Source organism: Psammomys obesus, unplaced genomic scaffold, assembly GCF_907164565.1.
Source record: "Psammomys obesus unplaced genomic scaffold, mPsaObe1.curated_primary_1811, whole genome shotgun sequence".
NCBI lineage: Eukaryota > Metazoa > Chordata > Mammalia > Rodentia > Muridae > Psammomys > Psammomys obesus.
The window spans coordinates 3,820,580-3,843,562 of record NW_026596244.1 but is presented as its reverse complement, the minus strand read 5'-3'; the positions used below and the strand labels follow the sequence as shown (position 1 = coordinate 3,843,562).

Sequence of the window (22,983 nt, the reverse complement as noted above, 5' to 3'; positions counted from 1 at the left end):
AAATTAGTGGCATACAAAAAGGAAATGAACAAAGAAATAGAGTCCATCGTAGAGAGACAGGAATCCAAATTCAAACACATAAAAGAAATGGTGCAAGGCATGAAAACAGAATTAGAATCAATAAAGAAAACACAAAGTGAGAAAACTCTTGAGCTGGAGAACTTGGAGAAAAGATCAGGAACCACAAAAGTAAGCATCACCAACAGAATACAAGAGATGGAAGAGAGAATCTCTGGAGCTGAAGACACACTTGCAGAAATTGATACTTCTCTCAAAGAAAAAGTAAAATCAGAAAAATTCCAATCACAAAATATCCAAGAAATCAAGGATGCTATGAAAAGACAAAATCTAAGAATAATAGGAATTGATGAAAAAGAAGACTCCAGGCTCCAAGGTCCAGAAAATATTTTCAAAAAAATCATAGAAGAAAATTTTCCCAACTTAAAGAAAGAGATGTCCATAAATATACAAGAGGCCTACAGAACACCAAATAGACTAGACCAGAAAAGAAACACATCACGTCACATCATAGTCAAAACACTAAATCTACAGAACAAAGAAAAGATATTAAAAGCAGCAAGGGAAAAAGGCCAAGTAACATATGAAGGTAGACCTATCAGAATCACACCAGACTTCTCATCAGAAACTATGAAAGCCAGAAGGGCCTGGGCAAGCATCATGGAGACTCTAAGAGATCACAAATGTCAACCGAGACTACTATACCCTGCAAAGCTTTCAATCAACATAGATGGAGAAAACAAAATATTCCATGACAAAACTAAATTTACGCAATATCTATACAGCAAACCAACCCTACAGAAGATACTAGAAGGAAAACTCCAATCCAACGAAAACGAATTCACCCAAGAAAACAGGGCATACAGATAATATCCCAACAAAAATGAAAAGAAAACAAGCAATGAAACAAGGTAAGATCATCGACTCCATTACAAAAGGAACTAACATGCATTGGTCAATATTATCTATCAATATTAATGGACTCAACTCACCAATAAAAAGACACAGGCTAACAGAATGGTTACGGAAACAGGACCCAACATTCTGTTGCATCCAAGAAACACACCTATGCAACAAAGATAAACACTACCTCAGAGTAAAGGGCTGGAAAAATGTTTTTCAAGCAAATGGTTCCAGAAAACAAGCTGGAGTAGCCATCCTAATATCTAATAAAATAGACTTTCAACCCAAGTTAATCAAAAAAGATAAGGAGGGCCACTATATTCTCATCAAAGGAAAAATCCAACAAGAGGACATCACAATTTTGAATATCTATGCCCCAAATACAAGAGCACCTACATTCGTAAATGAAACAATATTAAAGCTTAAATCATACATTGATCCTAATACCTTAATAGTGGGAGACTTCAACACCCCACTCTCATCAAGGGACAGATCAACCAGACAGACACCAAATAGGGAAATAAAAGCACTCACAGAATCCCTAAATCAAATGGACCTAATAGACATCTACAGATCTTTTCACCCAAACTCAAAAGAGTACACCTTCTTTTCAGCACCACATGGAACCTTCTCCAAAATAGACCATATAGTTGGTCACAAAGCAAGCCTCAACAGATACAAAAGGATTGAAATAATCCCTTGTATACTATCTGACCACCATGGACTAAAGCTGGACATCAACAACAACAGAAACAACAAAAAGCCGACACGCACATGGAAACTGAACAACTTACTACTCAATGACAGCTGGATCAAGGAAGAAATAAAGAAAGAAATTAAAGACTTTCTAGAATTCAATGAAAATGAAGGCACAACATACCCAAATTTATGGGACACATTGAAAGCAGTGCTCAGAGGAAAATTTATAGCACTAAGTGCCTACAAGAAGAAATCTGTAACATCACATACAAACAACTTAATGGCCCAACTGAAAAACCTAGAAAAAAAAGAAGCAGATACACCCAAGAGGAGCAGACGGCTGGAAATAATCAAACTAAGGGCAGAAATCAATCAATTAGAAACAAATAAAATTATCCAAAGAATCAATGAAACAAAAAGCTGGTTCTTTGAGAAAATCAACAAGATAGACAAACCCTTAGCCAAACTAACTAAAAAGCAGAGAGAAACCATACAAATCAGCAAAATCAGAAAGGAAAATGGGGACATAACTACAGACACTGAGGAAATCCAAACGATTATTAGGTCATACTACAAAAGCCTATATGGCACAAAATTTGAAAATCTAAATGAAATGGATAACTTTCTTGACAGATTCCATCTACCAAAATTAAGTCAAGATCAGGTAGAAAGACTGAATAGTCCTATATCTCCCAAGGAAATAGAAGCAGTCATTAACAGTCTCCCCTCCAAAAAAAGCCCTGGACCAGATGGCTTCAGCGCAGAATTCTACAAGACCTTCAAAGAAGTACTAACACCAATTCTCCTCAAACTATTCCATAAAATAGAAACAGAAGGAACACTACCAAATTCATTCTATGAAGCCACAGTCACTTTGATACCTAAACCACACAAAGATCCAACAAAAAAAGAGAACTTCAGACCTATCTCTCTTATGAACATTGATGCAAAAATACTCAATAAAATACTTGCAAACCGAATCCAAGAACACATCAAAGATATCATCCACCATGACCAAGGAGGCTTCATCCCAGGAATGCAAGGGTGGTTCAACATACGGAAATCCATCAATGTAATCCACCACATAAACAAAATGAAGGAGAAAAACCACATGATCATCTCCTTAGATGCTGAAAAAGCATTTGACAAAGTCCAACACCCATTTATGTTTAAAGTCTTGGAGAGATCAGGGATACAAGGCACATACCTAAAGATAGTAAAGGCAATATACAGCAAGCCTATAGCCAACATCAAACTCAATGGAGAGAAACTTAAATCAATCCCACTGAAATCAGGGACAAGACAAGGCTGCCCACTCTCTCCATATCTCTTTAACATTGTACTTGAAGTCCTAGCCAGAGCAATAAGACAACTAAAGGAGATCAAGGGGATACAAATCGGAAAGGAAGAGGTCAAAGTGTCACTATTTGCAGATGATATGATAGTATACATGAGCGACCCCAAAGATTCAACCAGAGAACTTCTTCAGCTGATAAACACCTTCAGCAAAGTGGCAGGATACAAAATCAACTCAAAAAAATCAGAGGCCCTCTTGTATACCAAAGACAAAAAGGCTGAGAAAGAAATTAGGGAAACAACACCCTTCACAATAGCCACTAATAACATAAAGTACCTTGGTGTGACTCTAACCAAGCAAGTGAAAGACCTATTTGAGAAAAACTTCAAGTCTTTGAAGAAAGAAATTGAAGAAGATCTCAGAAGATGGAAAGATCTCCTGTGCTCATGGATTGGTAGGATTAACATTGTGAAAATGGCCATCCTGCCAAAAGCAATCTACAGATTCAATGCAATTCCCATCAAAATACCAACTCAATTCTTTACAGACCTTGAAAAAAAAGATTCTCAGCTTCATATGGAGAAACAAAAAACCCAGAATCTCCAAAACGATCCTGTACAACAACAGATCATCTGGAGGTATCTCCATTCCCGATCTCAAGCTGTACTACAGGGCAACAGTAATAAAAACTGCATGGTATTGGCATAGAAACAGAAAGGAGGATCAATGGAATCGCATAGAAGACCCAGAAATAAACCCACACACCTATGAATTCTCAGTATTTGACAAAGAAGCCAAATCCATTCAATGGAAAAAAGACAGCATCTTCAACAAATGGTGCTGGACCAACTGGATGTCTACATGCAGAAAAATGAAAATAGATCCATATCTATCACCCTGCACAAAACTAAAGTCCAAGTGGATCAAGGACCTCAACATAAAACCAGATACTCTAAATCAGCTGGAAAAAAAAGTGGGAAACAGCCTAGAATTCATTGGCACAGGATACAACTTCCTGAACAGAACACCAACAGCACAGGCTCTAAGAGCAACAATCAATAAATGGGACCTCATGAAACTGAAAAGCTTCTGTAAAGCAAAAGACACTGTCATCAAAACAAATAGACAGCCTACAGATTGGGAAAGAATCTTCACCAACCCTTTATCTGACAGAGGGCTATTATCAAGTATATATAAAGAACTAAAGAAGCAGAAAAGCAACAAACCAAGTAATCTACTTAAAAAATGGGGAACAGAGCTAAACAGAGAATTCTCGAAAGAGGAACGTCGAATGGCAGAGAAACACTTAAAGAAATGCTCAACCTCATTAGCCATTAGGGAAATGCAAATCAAAACGACCCTGAGATTTCACCTTACACCCATCAGAATGGCCAAGATGAAAAACTCAAGTGATAGCACATGCTGGAGAGGTTGTGGAGAAAAGGGAACCCTCCTCCATTGCTGGTGGGAATGTAAACTGGTTCAACCACTCTGGAAGTCAATCTGGCGCTTTCTCAGACAACTAGGAGTAGTGCTACCTCAAGACCCAGCTATACCACTCCTAGGTATATACCCAAAATTTGCTCAAGTACACAACAAGGACATTTGTTCAACCATGTTCATAGCAGTTTTATTTGTAATAGCCAGAACTTGGAAACAACCCAGATGTCCATCAACGGAGGAATGGATACAGAAACTGTGGTATTTTTACACAATGGAATACTACTCAGCAATCATAAAGGAAGAAATCATGAAATTTGCAGGCAAGTGGTGGGATCTAGAAAAGATCATTCTGAGTGAAGTATCCCAGAAGGAGAAAGACAAACTTGGTATATACTCGCTTATATAGACCTACAAGACATGATAAACATAATGAAATCTACACACCTAAAGAAGATAATCAAGAAAGTGGACACAGGCGAAGGTGATTAATCCTCATTTAGAAAGACAAATGGGATGTGCATTGAACTTATGACAGGAGTCTATCACAAAAGGCATCTGAAAGACTCTACCTAGCAGTGTTTCAAAGCAGACACTAAGACTCATAACCAAACCCTCGGCAGAGTGCAGGGAATCATATGAAAGAAGGGAAGTTAGTATGATATGGAAAGGATAGGAGCTCCACAAGGACCAAATATATCTGGGCACAGGGTCTTTTCTGAGACTGACACTCAACCAAGGACCATCTATGGATATAACCTAGAACTTCTGCTCGGATGTGGCCTGTGGTAGCTCAGTAACCAAGTAGTTTTCCAAAGTAAGGGGAACACGGACTATTTCTAATAGGATCTCAAGGGCAGGCTGTTTGACCCCCACCCCAGGGGAGGAGCAGTCCGTTAGGCCACAGAGGAGGACTTTGCAGCCAGCCCTGAAGATACCTGATAAAACAGGGTCAGATGAAAGGGGAGGAGGTCCTCCCCTATCAGGGGACTTGGAAAGGGGCAGGGAGGAGACCAGGGAGGGAGTGTGGGGTTGGGGAGGGAATGAGGGAGCGGGATACAGCTGGGACACAGAGTTAACAAAATGTAACTAAAAAGAAAAATAAAATAAAAATAAAAAAATTAAAAAAAATATTTTATACCGTTGAAACTTTGGGATTCAAATTTGACTTTTTACTACGCTATTAGTTCCTAAGTCATGTTCAGTAATGCCTTAATTTTTAGAAGCCTCAACTTTCTAATCTAAGAGAGAAAATATGTCTTAATGATCTTTGGAAAATAGTGAAATTATGTAGGCCACTTAATCATCTAGCACATAGAGGGGTGGCCTAGTAGTTAAGATTGCTTGCTGCTTTTGCAGAAGACATAGTTTGGTTGCCAGCACCTGCAACAGCAACTCACAAAAAAATGTCTGTAATTCCACTTTCAGGGAATCTGACACCCTCCTACCAGCACCTCCATACATTCATATTTACACAGGCGCGCGCACACACACACGCACGCACACACACACACACACACACACACACACACACACACAATTAAAAAATAAAACATTAAATACTTAAATTTTACTTGACCATCTAGAAAAACTAGAAATATTGTAGGCTCCTTAATTTAAAATTCGTAGGCTTTGATCTTTTCATGGAGATTTAAAAGAAATGATTACTACAAAGACAGAGATAGTAATGAGTCTACAGAACTCATGTTCATTGTTCTAAGCTAGTGTGTCTCGGGTGGCATTCTAACCGGCAATTCTTATAAGCAATCCTTACATGTGTCATCTTGTATTTTGAAAAATCCACACTGAAACTATAATTATAAATTATATTGTATATATATATATAAGTATATATAAATTGTATGTATGTAAATATAATTGTATATTTATAATTTATATCATTATACATTTTATAAATTATTAATTATTTATACACATTATTTTATATTTACATAATTCATATATTTATATAATTTAAGTATTTACAATTACATAATCATATATATATTATATAGATATATATGGTCCTGCAAAGCTGACTTGATATGATATATAGCTAATGACTGCACTTTTAAGATGCTACTATGCCAGAAACACTTCACATCAGTTCCACCAGTGGGGAAATGGGACCCCTCAGCACTCACGCATAACAGAGCAAATGTTGCTAGACACTGTCCTACACTAAAACATTTATTGGGGTTTTAAAATGCACAACTCTGAAGTGATTTTTCTGACAGACGACACAGGGGCTTCTTAGACTTTTATGACATAACCAGTTTTGAAGGAAAATAAATTTTGTTTTAACATCAGAGCAGATGTGAATATATAATTTAAAAAGCAAATTGGCTTTGATGTTGATCTTTCTGTAGATTCTTTCTGTAGATTATGGTGAAGTGGGAAGTCTCCATTCAAATCCTCCTCATAGTAGGGCACCTGATTTGAGGGTTATACCTTTCTGCCTTTGCAATTTATGTCTGGGCAAACTTGTCCTATCTGTATATTTCATGAATTTTATAGTTACCCTAAACATCTCCAGAAAAGTGACTAAATTAGAGAGAGTTTATTTGTTCAATTACCATTCCTGTATTTTTGAACATATAATTGTTTAAACTTAATGGCAAAGACTTTGATTCTAACTGTTAAATAATCCTTCATGTTTTCATCAGATTCATCTGAAGTGTATGTCTCCAAAGTCATGCAGAAAGTTTTCTTTGAGATAAATGAAGATGGAAGCGAAGCTGCAACATCCACAGGTAAAACAAATAGATTCTTGAGAAGCGAGGAACAGTGGTGAGCAGGGGGAGGCTTTGGGGTGCTCTGCCGTCTTTCAATCTCGCTTTTCTCTTGTTCTGTATAAAGGAAGAAGGTGTATGTATGTGATATATATGTGTGTGTGTGTGTGTGTGTTCTTTAAGCATAATGTGAAATGAAAAGATTTGGTTAACAGTTGAGCGTCATCTATTCATATTTTTTCATATGCAAATTGGAATAACTACTAATTAGCACATAGGATCTGGGGAGAAAATGTCAGGACTCTATGTAATCTTCATTGTTAAGAGTGCTCAGTACCGCTGTCCTCTTTAATATTATTCTTAATTATATTGATTTAGCGGTTAGCTTTCTAATTCAACTCTTGTTATTATCTTCGTGGTAGAGGTTCAGAAACTTAGCTGCAATATTAGAGCCAGCTGGATATTTTTTAACAAATCTAAGCCCAAACAGTGCTTTAGAACAGTTACATCTGTGTTTCTGTAGGTGAGGTCCAAACTCTAAGGTTTTTCTTAAATTTCCGTGCATGGTCTCAGTCAATGTCCATCTAGAGCAAGCGCTGCTCTGTGACTCGCAGCCTGCATTTACTACTGCACATGCGCAGACCAGCGCAAGCGCTTCACATATTGTTACAAATGCAGAATTTCAAGTCTCATTCAGGAGCCACTCAGTCAGTCAGATCCTGGCTACCCGAACTCACTAGTTGGCCTGTGTGTACATTCAAGGTTAAGAATAATCTCCCGATTGCATTACATTGCATAGGTGGTATTTTGAATACTATCTATGCTGTGTGTAAATAATGCTGGAAAAGATAATGGATGCAAAGGCTTGAAATCAACCAGAAATAAGAAAAAGAAAAAAGTCATGCCTCCTTCATAGATCTGTTTTAATTTTTCCACACTACTTAGATTTAAATGACTGCTTTAAAATGTGCACAATTTAAAAGGTTTTAAATTTTATTTAAAATTTTATTGATAAATACTCCCAAACTATATCCACCTGGTGATTTCTTTATTAATTCATAGTGCTGCATTGTACCATGAATTTTGACAACTAAGTGGGACACCCTGGGCTATCTTTGCCATTCCTTGAAGGGAGTTGTGTTGCTATGCTCAAGAAACACAGATTGAAAGGAATGAACGCTGTCAACCTTTAGAGAAACCAGAGCTATGTATTCAGATAAGGGTAATGTCTCATGAACACAGAATTTCATCTGCTTTTACACAATGCTGAATGGGTTCTCATCAGTTACTGAGCAACCTCCTAATTATATTAGTGAAAAAGCCTCAGAAATGTGAAGCCACTTGCCTGGGGCCATGCTGTTAATTGACAGACTTTAAGCTGCTCTCAGGTTCCCTGGTTTTAGCTCAAAGCCATCTTGCTATTGCACATTGCCTCTCCTTGTAAAGCTAGAATTCTCCAGGAGGAGGATTACACTCATTAGGAGATGGAAATAGGAGTCAGCAGATATCCTGATGAATCATGCCCCAGAATAGCCTGAGACTTTGACATTAAAGAATGTTGCTCTGGGGTTGTTCAAGAACAAGAAGGGACAAAAAAGTGTTCACAGAAAAGGAGAATGGAAGTAAAATTGGCTTTACTTTTTTGATTTATCTCAACATTTCAGACATGAGCTTATATCCACTGGTAATTTGGGTGGAATTGTCATGGTTATTCAGTATAGAAGAGCATCATTCATGCAATTTTAGTAAGATTATATTTCATTGTTTTTCAATTTTGAATACACATGTTGTTTTATTTTTCCTTGGGTCCAGGGCCGTTGTGACTAAGATGCAGTTTACACTGAGACGAGAAATGCATTTCAGAGACCAGCAGCAAGGGCATCACATTGGAGCTACTCAGAAATTGCCACTTTCAGATCTCGCTCCAGCCCAGTCAGATCTGAGTTGAAGAGTACTTGAAATTAGTGTAAAAATGAGATTACTGTAAAAAAAAAAAACTAGAAAAAAAGTCTGACCACTAAAACTTCCAATATTATTGACAAATGCCATGTAAGCTGAACTAATTTGATTTATCATAACAAAAAAATTATAAGAAAATATATGCTTCTAGTTTTATAGTAAAATATAGTTTATTATAATAAAATAATTATATATATATACACACACAAGAAATGCTGAGATCACAAAGTAATTCTGGCAATGTAAGTATAAAATAAGTACTTCTAAACACAGATGCGATCCTCACAGTCTGAACTACAACAAAAAAGTGCAAACGTGTCAGCAAAGGAATTAAAAGATGAAGCATTTTAAGAACAGATCATGTAATGTAAATAGTGGGCAGAAAATTACTTTTGAGAATATGACATTTTTCATTTCTTCCACTAAATTGAATCTAGTATTTGGTGTTCTTCCTCACTGAACAGAAATGAGAAGTCAGAATGAATTCATGAACAGGCGAATATTTAGTCTTCTGTATGAAGAGTTAAGATTAATTACAAATTTCTTTGTGTTTAGGATATATTATGCAAAGTCCTTTTGTCTATGAAAATTACTATAATATAATATATTTATTTATAATATAATTTATTTATTTATAATATAATTTATTTATATATAGTAAGTGTAAACATGTAAATAACTGATGTCTTTTATTCCATAGGTATGAACATTCCTGCAATCATGAGTTTGACTCAAACTCAGTTTCTAGCAAATCATCCATTTCTGTTTATTATGAAGCACACCCAAACAGGTAACTCCTTTTGAAATCTCTTTGTAGGTACTGGTTAAATTAAGCTGTCAGTTTTATACACATGTGTGAAATCATATCTTCTTTTGATAGGGATTTGCTAAATGCATTTTTGTACATCAGGTATGGTATTATAAGCTATGATGAGAGCCTGAATTAGGGTAGTGGTAACATGGTCTCTGGCACAGCTGCTCCACGTATTAAGCTAACATCAGCCCCAGCAGTTAGATATTTGACTAATAAGGATTTAGAAGCTCAGAGACAGAAAATGTAGCTTGCCTAGCACCATACAATTAAAAGCTGGCAGCGTGACAAGCGAGGTTAAGTTGCTGTGATGCTACATGGAAACTGGAAATAGTGGAGTTTTGAGAAGAGTGACTCATAGAGGCCCTGAGAAGGAAGGTGGGACCAAGCATGACTTCAAATCTCCAAAAGAGGGTTCGATAGGGTACAAAAGGGCATAGCGAAGTAGTGACAGTATAGATGGCCATTTGGCCCAATGGCAGAATATACAAACCCAGGTTGTCAGGATAGATTGTCAACATTCACTTTTATAAAAAGATCTGCCAGAGATGAAAACACTGGGGAAGTCATCTTTAGGGAATCCTTAAGATAGCAACAACAATGTTCTGTGTCCTGTGAGAGTCACAAGACACAGGAAATGCAGAATATTTCATTCAGCCTCGAGGATGGCAAAAAGCCTGGGATAAAATGTCAATAGCCCTACACATCATGAGGTCATGGATCAGACCTTCACTAATACTCCAGCTCAATTAAGAACTCAACTCATGTTGATCATCTCTCCTAAGTTACATTTCTGTATTTCATGCTTATAAATATGAATATTTAAAAAACAACATAAAATAATTTAGAAACTTATGACATCCTACCTAGTACATAGTAGGCTCTCATTAAAAATATGTCACTAAACATAAAGTAAATGAAGAACAAGTATTTGGAAAGATTCTGTGAACTGGTTCATAAGGAAAAGAGACATAGTTAGTCTAAGAATGTGAATTTGTTACATTAACTAGAGATTTTGATTGTGGTACAATAAAAGATACACTAGCCTTTTTTTTTTCTAGCTCTATAAAGCTAATGCCAGTGGACCTTTTTAAAAGATTTATTCTTAGAATATTGAAACAGCTTTAAAATCACTGAGATTTTATTAAAACAATTTAAATCTCAGTAGTGGATTGACATTTCGAGTATACTGTTTGATTCATACATCTTTATCTATTGAACAATCTTCATTTTTAATAATTAGTGTATGTAATTATTGAGTATGAAGAATAGAAAGAAATGAGTCTATAGTAGACATCAATGCATAAGTAAATGGCATTTAGATTCATTATGTTTGATTCTATTCTCTAAATTGATGATTTTGTTCTAAGGCCATGTAATTTCATCCTGTATTACAGCAGTGGAAATTCCAAACATAAAAAATCCATCTACTAGTTCATTTGTGATAATGTTTAACGATTAGACCTGAGTGACAATTTCTATGACCATTATTATAATGAAGCTTTCTCAACTAGAGTTATTCCTTTAAAGTGTTGCTTAATGCAAGTGCTCCCTCATTTGCGAGGAGGTATGAACTGTGATATAAAATTTAGAATAGGGATGAAGAGATACTTTAGTGAGAATAAGCAGTTGGTGTTCTTGTCGGGAACTGCATTCAATTCCCAGAATATACATGGTGGCTCACAATTGTCTTTAAATCTAGTTCCAATCACACACCCTTTTCTAGCTTCCATACAGCCCTCCCCCGCCCCCACAGTCCACATACAGTCCACATGCAGTCCACATGCAGGAAAACACTAACGTGCATAAAGAAATTTTTTTAAAAAAATCTTTAAAAAATCATTAAGGCTGTTATCTTAAAGCAGGATACCTTTTGTGATTTATTTTTCTGTCTCATAAATCAACTCCACAAGATAATAAGAATAACATGTTGACTTGGCAAGTCATGAAGTAGCCTTAAGCTTTATAGAAAGTATTTTCAGTTGACAATTTTGAAGTATGGAGACAGATGACTTTAGGTTTGTACAACCATTTTTTTAAATCTGGATTTAAATTTTTATCTTTATCAAATACTCCTCATGTAAGGAAAACAACTTTATATGTTATCTGGATTTTCATGCTAAGGGTACATTGCAGTGTATTTATCTGCAGCTATTAAAATTGCAGGAGAGAAATAACTCACTTGTTTTCCTAAGCTGAGGTAGTACACCAGCTCTGTAGGCTGCCAGATGAAAATTATCAAAGACAGTCCATGAAATGTGCTGTTTCTGAGGAAGTACCGAGTCACAGTTTTCAAGATGACAGTACTCCTGAACCAAAAAATTATTGCATTTAGAATTCTGGGTTTGAGCTAAAGGAAGAATCATCTTGAATAATATTTATGAGTAAATCTTGGAATCTAGTTATATGTTTTGGTAATGTTATGCATTTTAATACTAGCAGTTACGAATTGTTTCCTTGGATGGAAAGCTGGAGTAAGTAATTTATTTAAATGTAGTGGACACACATATAGGGGAGACAATGCAGGCACTATTGCCTGTTCATCCTGCTCTCTACAGCCATTGGTCTTTTGTTAAGGGACTTCCACCAACTCTCAGAACTTAGTAGAGACCAGGGCAGTGACTGCATAGAAAGATCCATTCAAAGTGTGATTCCCTATGGTGAAATAATCAGATTGAAAACACTGGGATCGGTGGTGTTCGCTAAATGTTGTACACTGCAGCATTTAAATCTTATTTGATGTTTTTTTACCTGTAAACTTGACTTGAAACCCTCCCAACTATTGAGAAGTATTTTATGACAGAACGTTATGGAGACCCACGTTAGTGATGCTTCCTATTGTGGCTAAATTCATTAATCATCCTGAGAAAGGTCCATCCTCATTTAGCAGAAAACTGACTTTATTTTCTTCTTTTTCCTGATATAATTTTGAGATTTGAAGAAAAATAAAAGAAAAAACATCAGTTGGGGATTATATCTCCATTCATGTCACTGACTCTCTTATGAGCACCTCTGTATTTTTTTCTTGAGATTATAATATACTTTCTTCCCTTTCCTCCCTCCATTCCTCCCATACATCCATTCCTCCCATATGACCCTCCCCACTTCCTTCAAATTCATGTGTCTGTCTCTTGATTAAATGGTAAGGAGTTAATTAAGCATAGGGCTTTCCTGCTGTTATTTCTAATATATCTAACTGCTTTAATTTAGCTTTAACTTAAGCAAAATTTATTTTGCCACCTTTAAGATTAACCTTCATCAATCTGCAATTAAGAGGATTATGGCAGTCTTTGTCATTGATCCTCAGCCACTTCCTTTTCCCAGGTGAAATCCAAGGTGAATAGGTTTGATGCATCATTAATTCCTGGTCTGTCCTCTTGTTCTTTGTTCCACTCACTGCCAAACACAGACTGCCTGGAAACAGGTGTTTGTACTTGTATTTGGTACTATATCAATTTGGTGAGCACTTGAAAGTACTAGCAATATGAAAATATTGTCTTTAGCAGTGAAGTACGCTTTGATTCAATGCTAAAGGACGCCTGGGGAAACTGCACTTTTAACCCTGAGGCTCATATTCTGTGCATAAAAAAAAAAATGCCTGCCAGTTCTTCAGACTTGAAGCTGCACTGTGCTCATCACTACTTTATTATGCTGTGATTGCCTAGCTGGGCTCCATATTTAGAAAAAGTCTCTCATGGAAAACAAGACTAATGCATTTTCCATGACAAAGTGTTATAAGGTTTTATATATTTCTCAAACTACTGAAATTATTAATGATGGTCTAAATGTTTTAGACAAAGGAGAAGGTCTTGCTATCAGACTTTGTCTGTAGAAAAGAATGAGTAAAGCATTGTTAAATAGTGAAGAAAATAATTATTGCTTTTCTTCCAGAAATTTCTAAAGTATTCTTTTTTCTTTTTTTCTAGAATCGATTTTGTTTATGGGAAGGGTGACAGATCCTGACATCCAAACAATGAAAGGGAGAGATTTAGATTCACTGTGAATAAAAATCATGGTCTCGTAATACATGACAATCTTTAGAAAATGGTTGACGGGTAAAATCTCATCATTTCAAAAAAATTTGAACATTTTCTGATTAAAACTGTGCATATAAAATAAGTAAAGACAAATATAAATCTTTTCCTTCTTATGCTTTTCTAAAGAACTGTGCTATATAAAACATAAATAAATCCCAATTGTTCAAAAAAATTCTAAGATAATTTGACATCACATTTGTTTGGCAGGGGCTGATAGTTCAGTTGGTAAAGTGTTTGTCTTGCAAGCACGAGTGCCTAAGTTCAGCTGCTGAACCCAGGTAAAGAGAGCAAAATGTGCTGGTATGCTTATATTTGCAGCATTGGGGAGGCAGAGCCAGGCTTTTCGTTGAGACTCAATGGGTAGCCATATTTGCCTTCTTGTGGAGGTCTAAGCCAGTGAGAAACCTGTCTCAGCAACAACAGAAACAGTGGATAGTGTCTGTAGGATGTCGCAATGGGAGCCTTCCTGTCTCCACATGTATGTGTCCAAATGGATACACAGATGTGTACACCCTCAAACACATATGCATGCATATATGGACATGTACATTCTCTCACATACAAACATGCACACACACACACACAAAAAAAAAATAAATTTAGATATCAAATATAAAGACTGAACTGTTGGATTCCCACTCATGGTAGTTTTATCTAGACCTTAGCAGAATAAAGCCAAGAAAGAATGCCCATGGTAGATTCCTCTCTAGGTTGTGGTATAGAGATCCTAGGATCTATGACCAGCGTACAAGTTTTGTGTATTTCACTAATTGTGTTATTCCTTGTGTTATAATAATGTCTGTACTTTTCTGTATCATTTGGGATTTATCATCATTTTTCCTACTGATTTATTCTATAAATGTATATGGAAAACAGGAATACTGAAAACTTTGATAAAATTCTTAGTTTGCTTATATAAAAATGGCAACCAAGTCAATGTGATTAGAGAGGATTACTACCCGTAAATTTTGAAAAACTAGATAGCATAGCATCGATAGATACAGCCAAGATTGTCCTCCATAAAGAACCCTTCTTTTCCCCCTTTTTTTGACCTATTATTTCTCATTACATAATCCCATTCCTATTTTCCATAGTATGTCCATATCTTATAAAATATTTAGATTCTGAATACAAAAGAAAGCCTGTGATATTTTTCTTTCTAAATCTGGCTTATCATACTTAGCATGGTAATCTCTGGTTCCATTTTCCTGAAAGTGACATAATTTTATTCTTCTCTATGGATGTTTCAATCTTCATTGTGTGTATAAACCACACTGTCTTTATCTACTTGCTCATAAATTGAGGGGCATCTAGGCTGCTTTGATTTTTGTCAGTTGTGTGCAGTGCTATAATAAACATAAATGTACAAGTATATGTGTGTTAAAAATAATTTAGTTATCTGTATGTATATGTCTATATGCATCTGTGCACTATGTGTGTGTGTGTGTGTGTGTGTGTGTGTGTGTGTGTGTGTGTGTGAACAGAAGCCAGAAAGGGAGTTGTAGCCCCTGGAGGTGGAATTACATACCTTTATTACTCTCTGTTGCTGAGCTCCTGTAGCCTAGAAGAACTGCAAGTGCTTGTAACTGCTGGACTGTGTTTGCTTTGGATTCTTAAGGAAAGATAATGGGAAGAGGAAAGAAAACAAAAACACACACTCACACACACAGAAACACTCACACACAGAGGAAAAGAGAGGAGAGGCGGGTATCAGAACAGGAAGAAAGGTAACCAATGAGATGGTGAACATGTTCAAAGTATAGTGACACAAAAGTATGAAAAAAAGATCATCCTGAGTGAGGTAACCCAGAAGCAGAAAGACACATATGATATATGCTCACTTATAAGTTGATATTAGCCATATATTATAGGATAAACATAATAAAATCTATAGTCCTAAAAAAGCTAAACCAGAAAGCCCCTGGGGAAGATGCTTAATTCTCATTCAGAAGGGCAAACATGATAGACATCAGAAATAGGAGAAGACAGGGAATAGGACAGGAGCCTAGCACATAGGACCTCTGAAATACTCTACCCACCAGTGTATCAAAGGCAATACTGAGACCCATAGCCAAACTCTGGGCAGAGTGCCGGAAACCTTATGGAAGAAGAGGAAGATAGAAAGACCTGAGAGCCAAAATAATTGGGCCCAGGGGGCCTGCATGGACCAATACTACTAAGGACCATGCATGTAGAGCACCTAGACCACCTGTTCAGGGGAAGTCCATTGGCTGTTCAGTTTCCAAGTGGGTTCCCTAGTAAGGGGTACAGGGGCTGTCTCTGACAGGAACTCAGTGGCGGGCTCTTTGATCACCTTCCCCCCAGGGGTGAAGCCTTCCCAGGCCACAGAGGAAGATGATGCAGCAAGCCTTGATGAGACCTGGCTAGGGTCAGATAGAAGGGGAGGAGGTCCTCGCCTATCAGAGGACTAGGGAAAGGGCATGGGGGAGAAGAGGGAGGTGGGTGGGACTGGGAGGAGACATGGGCACAGTAAAACTTGATTGAGGCAATTCTTTGAGATTCCTCCTTCCTGGGTATGTCACATTAACAATGAAACTAACTAGGTCAGCCCTATGCTCTGAAGTCTAACATTTGAACCTTAAAAGAAATAAAACTACTAAACTCCAAAAAAGCTTCACATGCTTCAGTTTTTTAATGAATTTTTATGATGATGAAAAATACCTTTTGGCAATTTTTGAGTTAGCTTAATCATAATAACTACCCACATTGTGCCCTAATTACGTTCCAGGCATTGAAATAGGTATTCTATGTTTATTATGCTAAATGTAGTCAACATCTCAAGAAATAATATGACCTTGCTTCCCAGGGAGACCTATGACTCAATGAAGTTCGAGAAATTAGTCAGTGCATGAAAATATTGTTAAAATGGATAAATTTGGACTCATGTCTATCTTATCTAGAAGACTAAGCCTTTGTAGAAAGACAACAGCAATTTTCTTTCTGACCTAGTAGTTCTTTCTTGGGACTCTCTGTAACAGAAGTAGAATAAAAAGAGCAAATAAACACGCATGTTAACATGTGTTTCATGCGCATTAGGGGAAACCCATGGAAAAATGAATACATTTTAATATATGATTTGAATGAAAACTTATACACAGCATCTTTGACAAACAACAGTAAGGTTTGGGGAAAACTGAAGAACAAAAAGAATCTCGAGTATATAAGAGCTGGCATGATGCAGGAAGAGCTGGCATGATGCAGGAAGAGCTGGCATGATGCAGGAAACCAGGGAAATGATGCCCAGAGTCTCACTGGTTAAGGGGGTTACCCAGGTATCTGTGATGCCTTATCCAGTCTGGATATGCTGAAAGCTCCCTTCTGTGATCAACAATCATTCTTCCTGATAGCAAGAGGACAAGGTTTGTTCCCTAACTGTATTTTCTTCTTTAAGGTAAATGAAGGGGAAGCAGAGAGCTTTTCTTGTGCTTGCTTCTTGCTTCTCGATAAAAATAACCCTAATGACAGTGTCATATATTTTGATGCTCAGCTTAGATCTGAGCTTAGATCCCAGAGCCCACATGAAAAGTTGCTGTGAAGTGGCCCTAGCATGCTGGAAGATGGATACAGGAGGGTCACTCAGGCTTTATGGTCAGGCTAGCACCAGGTTCCATGAAAGATTTGACTCAAGTGAATAAATTGAAGAGTAGTAGAGCAAGATACCTGACATCCTTCTCTGCACCCTTGTGCATCTACAGGCACATTCACATATTTGTGGACATACATGACACAAATCACATACAAAACTCATGCATATGCACGCACACCATCACATGTATAAACATTCAAAATTTAAAAATGTATCAACTTTGCTGTTTCTGCAAGCATATGAGCTCAGTTAAGAATGAAGTTCTTTTTTTGCTAAGATATGATGTTTTCTGTTTATTCTATATTACTGCAGTCCTAATCCTCTTCCAGGCTCTACATTTTAGCCTGATATGGGACCTCATTCATTACTTTCACAGATAGTAATGGAGCTCCCGCAAGGTTCAAGGCACTGTTCTAGGCTCTAGGATATACCTGTGCACAAAACTAACAAAGTCTCTGGCCTCAGAGAGCAGAGGTGTTGCTGATTGCTGAAAGACAGCAAACAAGGGTCAAATACAACAAGAAGCTGACTTCAAATGGTAAAATGAATGGTCTTAATAAAAACAATGATTAGGAAACAAGTGAAGCTTTAATAATTAAGGTGCTGTAATTAGGTGAAGCTAATTTTAAGTTCAAGAACATGGTTTTCAAAACAAAGCACATTTGCTTTTCTGCAATAAAATTAGCTAAATGTTTGCCTCTAATTCTCTATACTACTGAGGCTATCTACATTACATGGAAGTTTGAATATTTTTTTGTTTAACGTCATTCTCTTTACTGGTGTGTTGTTTGCTTAAAAAGAGAAATTCTAGCTGCTAGCAATGAGAAACAAGCTTTCTGGTGTGGGTTCAAGGAACATATTTCGTCTTTGACTCTGAGCTAGAAGCACTGTTGGCAATTTGCTTTCCAGATGAATTCCTTCAATCTTCCCTTTCAGTTGTAGTGACTGCAGTAGTTAAAGTAGCCCTATATCATGAGAGTAACAGTATCTGAAATACATACCTTTTCCTTCAATAAAATGAATATTAAATAATTTCCAGTGTCAAAAAGCTATTGAAAACTTTGGATTTGGAAAAGTACATCATATATACATAAAATTTTATTAAAATAATACTCCTTGTAAACATCTAGTCTACTGTACATTTTTATTTGAGTCACATTTTTTCCCTCTTTAGGACAAAATATTCACCCATCTGTGAGGACTCTACTGGACACTCTGGAATCAACTTAAATTGACATTATAGAGTTATAGTTCCAGGCATATTATAGAGGATTCTGTAATAAAACAGGCATTGGGAAACATGAAATCAAATGTGGAATATTGGTTTGGGAGGATATTTATACAATTCTGAATTAGATAAACAACTGAAAGCAATGAAGACAGAGAGAAAGCTCCAGGTGGGTATCATTGTAATTCTTTGCTTTCAACCTGTTAAGATAAGATAAGCCCTCACAGCATGGCCCAGAGCATTGAAATAGCCCTGTGAGGGAGCCAGAGGGTGGGCCAGCTTGAGACTGGCATCCTGCATTTGTTGGGGAGGTACGTCTGCCTTGTTCTCCTTACTTGCTAAGAGCACTTTCTCTGGTATATATCTTCTATATATCTTCTCCTCACTCCACCCCAGTTGCTTATGTGATCATTTCTAAATCTGAGACATAATAGGTAAAATATTTTTAAAAAAATCTAATTTCTTCTGCCTTCTTATGTCTCCAGTGACCATGTTGGTAGTATGCTACTGTGGAGACATTTTTTACTGTTTAGCATTATACTTCTTGGCTTGTCACCTCAGTTCTCTGGGGCTTCAGTGTCCTAACCTGTACAGAAAAGAGTTAGAAATCCTATATTTAAAAATATATATTTGTTTCAAATGTTGGCCTACTCAACAGAGCCTCATATTTGAACTAATTCTTTTGAGCTATTATTATTATAAGCAGTGTTTTTCACAAAACATAACTTCCTAGAATATTCTCTCACTGGAATCTTTGTCCATGACATTATACACATTTAGAACACCTTCCTTAAGGGTATGATATTTATTGGTAATGGCTCTGTGATGCTAGGGGTTGAACCCATGGCACTGAGCAAGCTAGAGTACCCTATCCACAACCTGTGTCCTCAGCTCTTTGTTTGATATTTAATTTGTTAAACCAAAAGTTCAATTTTTATTTCCATTTTTTAATTTTTTTTAATATTAGTTACAGTTTGTTAACTTTGTATCCCTGCTGTATCCTGCTCCCTCTTTCCCTCCCAATTCCACCCTCCCTTCTTCATCTCCTCCCTGCCCCTTTCCAAGTCCGCTGATAGGGGAGGACCTCCTCCCTTTTCATCTGATACTGTTTATCAGATATCTTCAGGACTGGCTGCAAAGTCCTCCTATGTGGCCTAGCAGGGCTGCTCCTTCCTCAGAGGGGGGTGTCAAAGAGCCCACCATTGAGTTCATGTCAGAAATAGTCCCTGTTCCCATTATCAAGATACCCACTTGGATACTGAGCTACCAAGGGCTACATCTGAGCAGAGGTTCTAGGTTACATCCATACATGGTCCTTGGTTGGAGAAACAGTATCATAAAAGACCCCTGTGCCCAGATATATGTGGTTCTTGTGGAGCTTCTGTCCTCTCCAGGTCATATTAACTCTCCCTTCTTTCTTATGATTCCCTGCACTCTTCCAAAGGTTTGGTTATGAGTCTTAATATCTGCTTTGATACACTGTTAGGTAGAGTCTTTCAGAGGCCCTCTGTGGGAGGCTCCTGTCCCATTACTTGTTTTCTCCTACATCCAATGTCCATCCCATTTGTCTTTCTAGGTGAGGATTGATCATCGTACCCTGGGTCCTCTTTCTTGTTTATCTTCTTTAGGTGTATAGATTTCAGTATGTTTATCCTATTTTATAGTCTATATAAGTGAGTATATACCATGTGTGTCTTTCTGCTTTTTGCTTTTCAGGATGATCGTTTCTAGGTCCCACCATTTGCCTGCAAATTTCATGATTTCCTCATTTTTGATTGCTGAGTAGTATTCCATTGTGTAAAAATACCACAATTTCTGTATCCATTCCTCGACTGAGGGACATCTGGGTTATTTTCCAGGTTCTGACTATTACGAATAAAGCTGCTACAAACATGGATGAGCAAATGTCCTTGTTGTGTACTTGAGCATCTTTTGGATATAAGCCTAGGAGCGGTATAGCTGGATCTTGAGGAAGCACTATTCCTAATTGTCTAAGAATAACTAGTCTGTTTTTATGCCCAGATTTTCCCTGTACAAAGTTGTTGATGGCCAGTGGTCACTTCGTCAGGAACCTTGTTTCTCTTCCTCTAATACTTAACCCACAGAGCCTTACAATTGGTATTTAGTGGTGTAATACTAAGTAGAGGCCAATGTGCACCCTGTAAGCCCAGATGATGAGACAGATACACTGCTTAAAATGCTTCCTTCTGCGCCATCTTGATGCTACTGTTCAAAGTGGCCCATAAGACATATTTAGAAGATGATATATCTGATATTTCCAGTTGCTTACAGAACACCTCTATAGCATGGGCTAACACCAAACAAAAATAGCTGGATCAAACTGTGATATGAGCAGAATTACATTATCATTGCTATTTGAGGGATTATATTTGTCAACTGCTAGTATTCCTTTTTTTTTTTTTTTTTTTTTTTTTTGGCCTTTAACAGGGTATTTTATAATGGACAGCAAATCACAGCCATCAACATAGACATGGCAGGCCAGAAAGAAGGGGAGATAACTCAGATGTGAAAATATGAGTTTTACATATGAAAACTCATAAATAGACCACATTTTTCTAGTATCCATTGAAAGCTGTGTCTCAGATGCCTTAGAGATTGATACTGTGTGGAACGAGATTTTAGCACTGAAGTCAGAATTTAGAAATGGTGTCACAGAGGGCTGGACTGGTTAAAAAGAAACTTTGCCTGTTTTTCTTTCTGTTTTGGCCACTTTGTTGGTGGATATCAAATTAAGGGTGGACTATAAAACTCTCACCCAGCAGAGAGCACCGGATGTGTTAGCGATGGCCCTGGATCCCGTGCTGTGAGCCTGACCAAGAACAGTGAATATACAGCATGGAGATCCAGGTCCCTGGCATGAGCTAGCATTGAGTACATGTGTGTTTGTTACTCTGATGTTTGGAATATGGTAGAATAACATTCTGGATTCTTTTTTTTGGTCTTTCTAATTATGTGAGAGTTTTCAGAAATAATGTTCTAAACATTTTTTTCCATGCAAATTGCTCATGTCCATGACAATAATGTTCCTCTCTTCAAAGAGAAGAAAAGACACAGAAAACAAAGCACACTTGTGGTGCGTTGTGTGCAGCCACACATAGCTCTCTTGGTTGAGAATAATTTTTATAATAAAAAAGCAAACTTCATTTGGAAATGTGTGTGTGTGTGTGTGTGTGTGTGTGTGTGTGTGTGTGTGTGTGCACACACCGTGAACAGCACAGAACTTGACTGGAGCAGGTTTTTGACTAACAAACATCCTTGTCTGCTTGTAACAGATGATGACCTTGCTAATAATATTTGGAAGCATGTACTTAAATGCACCACAGAACACTAAAAGCTGATTTCAGCAAGTTTTTCACAGGCGTCTACAGAAACTGAAATGGATTTTTTCTTTGGATTATATACACATATTACACCTGAATCATTTGATTTAACATGATTTGTGTCACTCTGCTTGTATTCTTATATCTGTGAACATATTCAGAAGAAAAATTATAAGAATGCCTTCTATTCTGTTAAACAGTAGCAGCTTACATTTAGGGATAACTTTACTATTTCTGAGTAACACAGTATTTTACATAATCTTTGTAAGTCTTTCACACCTTTAAAACCGAGAAATTGAATTCTGAATATTAACTTTTTTTTTTCAAATCCATGTGTAGTTAATCATAGATTTGGTGTTTGAAACATTGGTTCTAACTTACTGGTTACTTTTCTTAATCTGGTGACCTAATACCTAATAAAAGGAAACTTTAGGGCACACAGACTTGTTTTAGATAATAGTTTGATTGGATACATTCCAATCAAAGAAAGAAAGAATAGTGCTGGGTGTCAAGGCTGGTAGTCACATTGCCTCTCCCATCAGGAAACAGAGGGAGGTGATTGGCTGGCTTTCCAGATGTCTCTTAATTGAACCCAGGATCCCAGTTCATGGAATGATGCTGTCCACCTTCCCTGCCGGTCAAAACCTTTCTGTAAATGCCCTCACTGACATGCACAGAGCTCTGTTTCCCGGCAATTCTGTGTCTGACAGTGAAGATTAAGATCACATGACCCGTCATTTGTTAGTAGCAATTCTTACACTTTCTTTGCATCCCAGTTACCTGGTGGGACCGTCAGTACACAAGCGGCTCAGTCCCAGGCTCTGTGCTCCTCATTCGGTGGGTCTGAGTTGGGAGTATCAGCACTTTATTTATTTATTTATTTATTTATTTATTTATTTATTTATTTATTT

General features: G+C 37.1%; 1 protein-coding gene across 1 annotated transcript in view; it reads left to right on the top strand.

Annotated features, from left to right (window-relative positions):
- Nucleotides 1-15,268, top strand: part of Serpini2 (serpin family I member 2) — a 46,535-nt gene extending 31,267 nt beyond the window's left edge. Inside the window, 3 exon segments of the mRNA XM_055596635.1 lie at nt 7,024-7,110; nt 9,749-9,838; nt 13,786-15,268. Coding sequence (XP_055452610.1) covers nt 7,024-7,110; nt 9,749-9,838; nt 13,786-13,862 — 254 coding nt within the window. The 3' untranslated portion in view covers nt 13,863-15,268.
- The last annotated feature ends 7,715 nt before the right edge of the window (nt 15,269-22,983 follow it).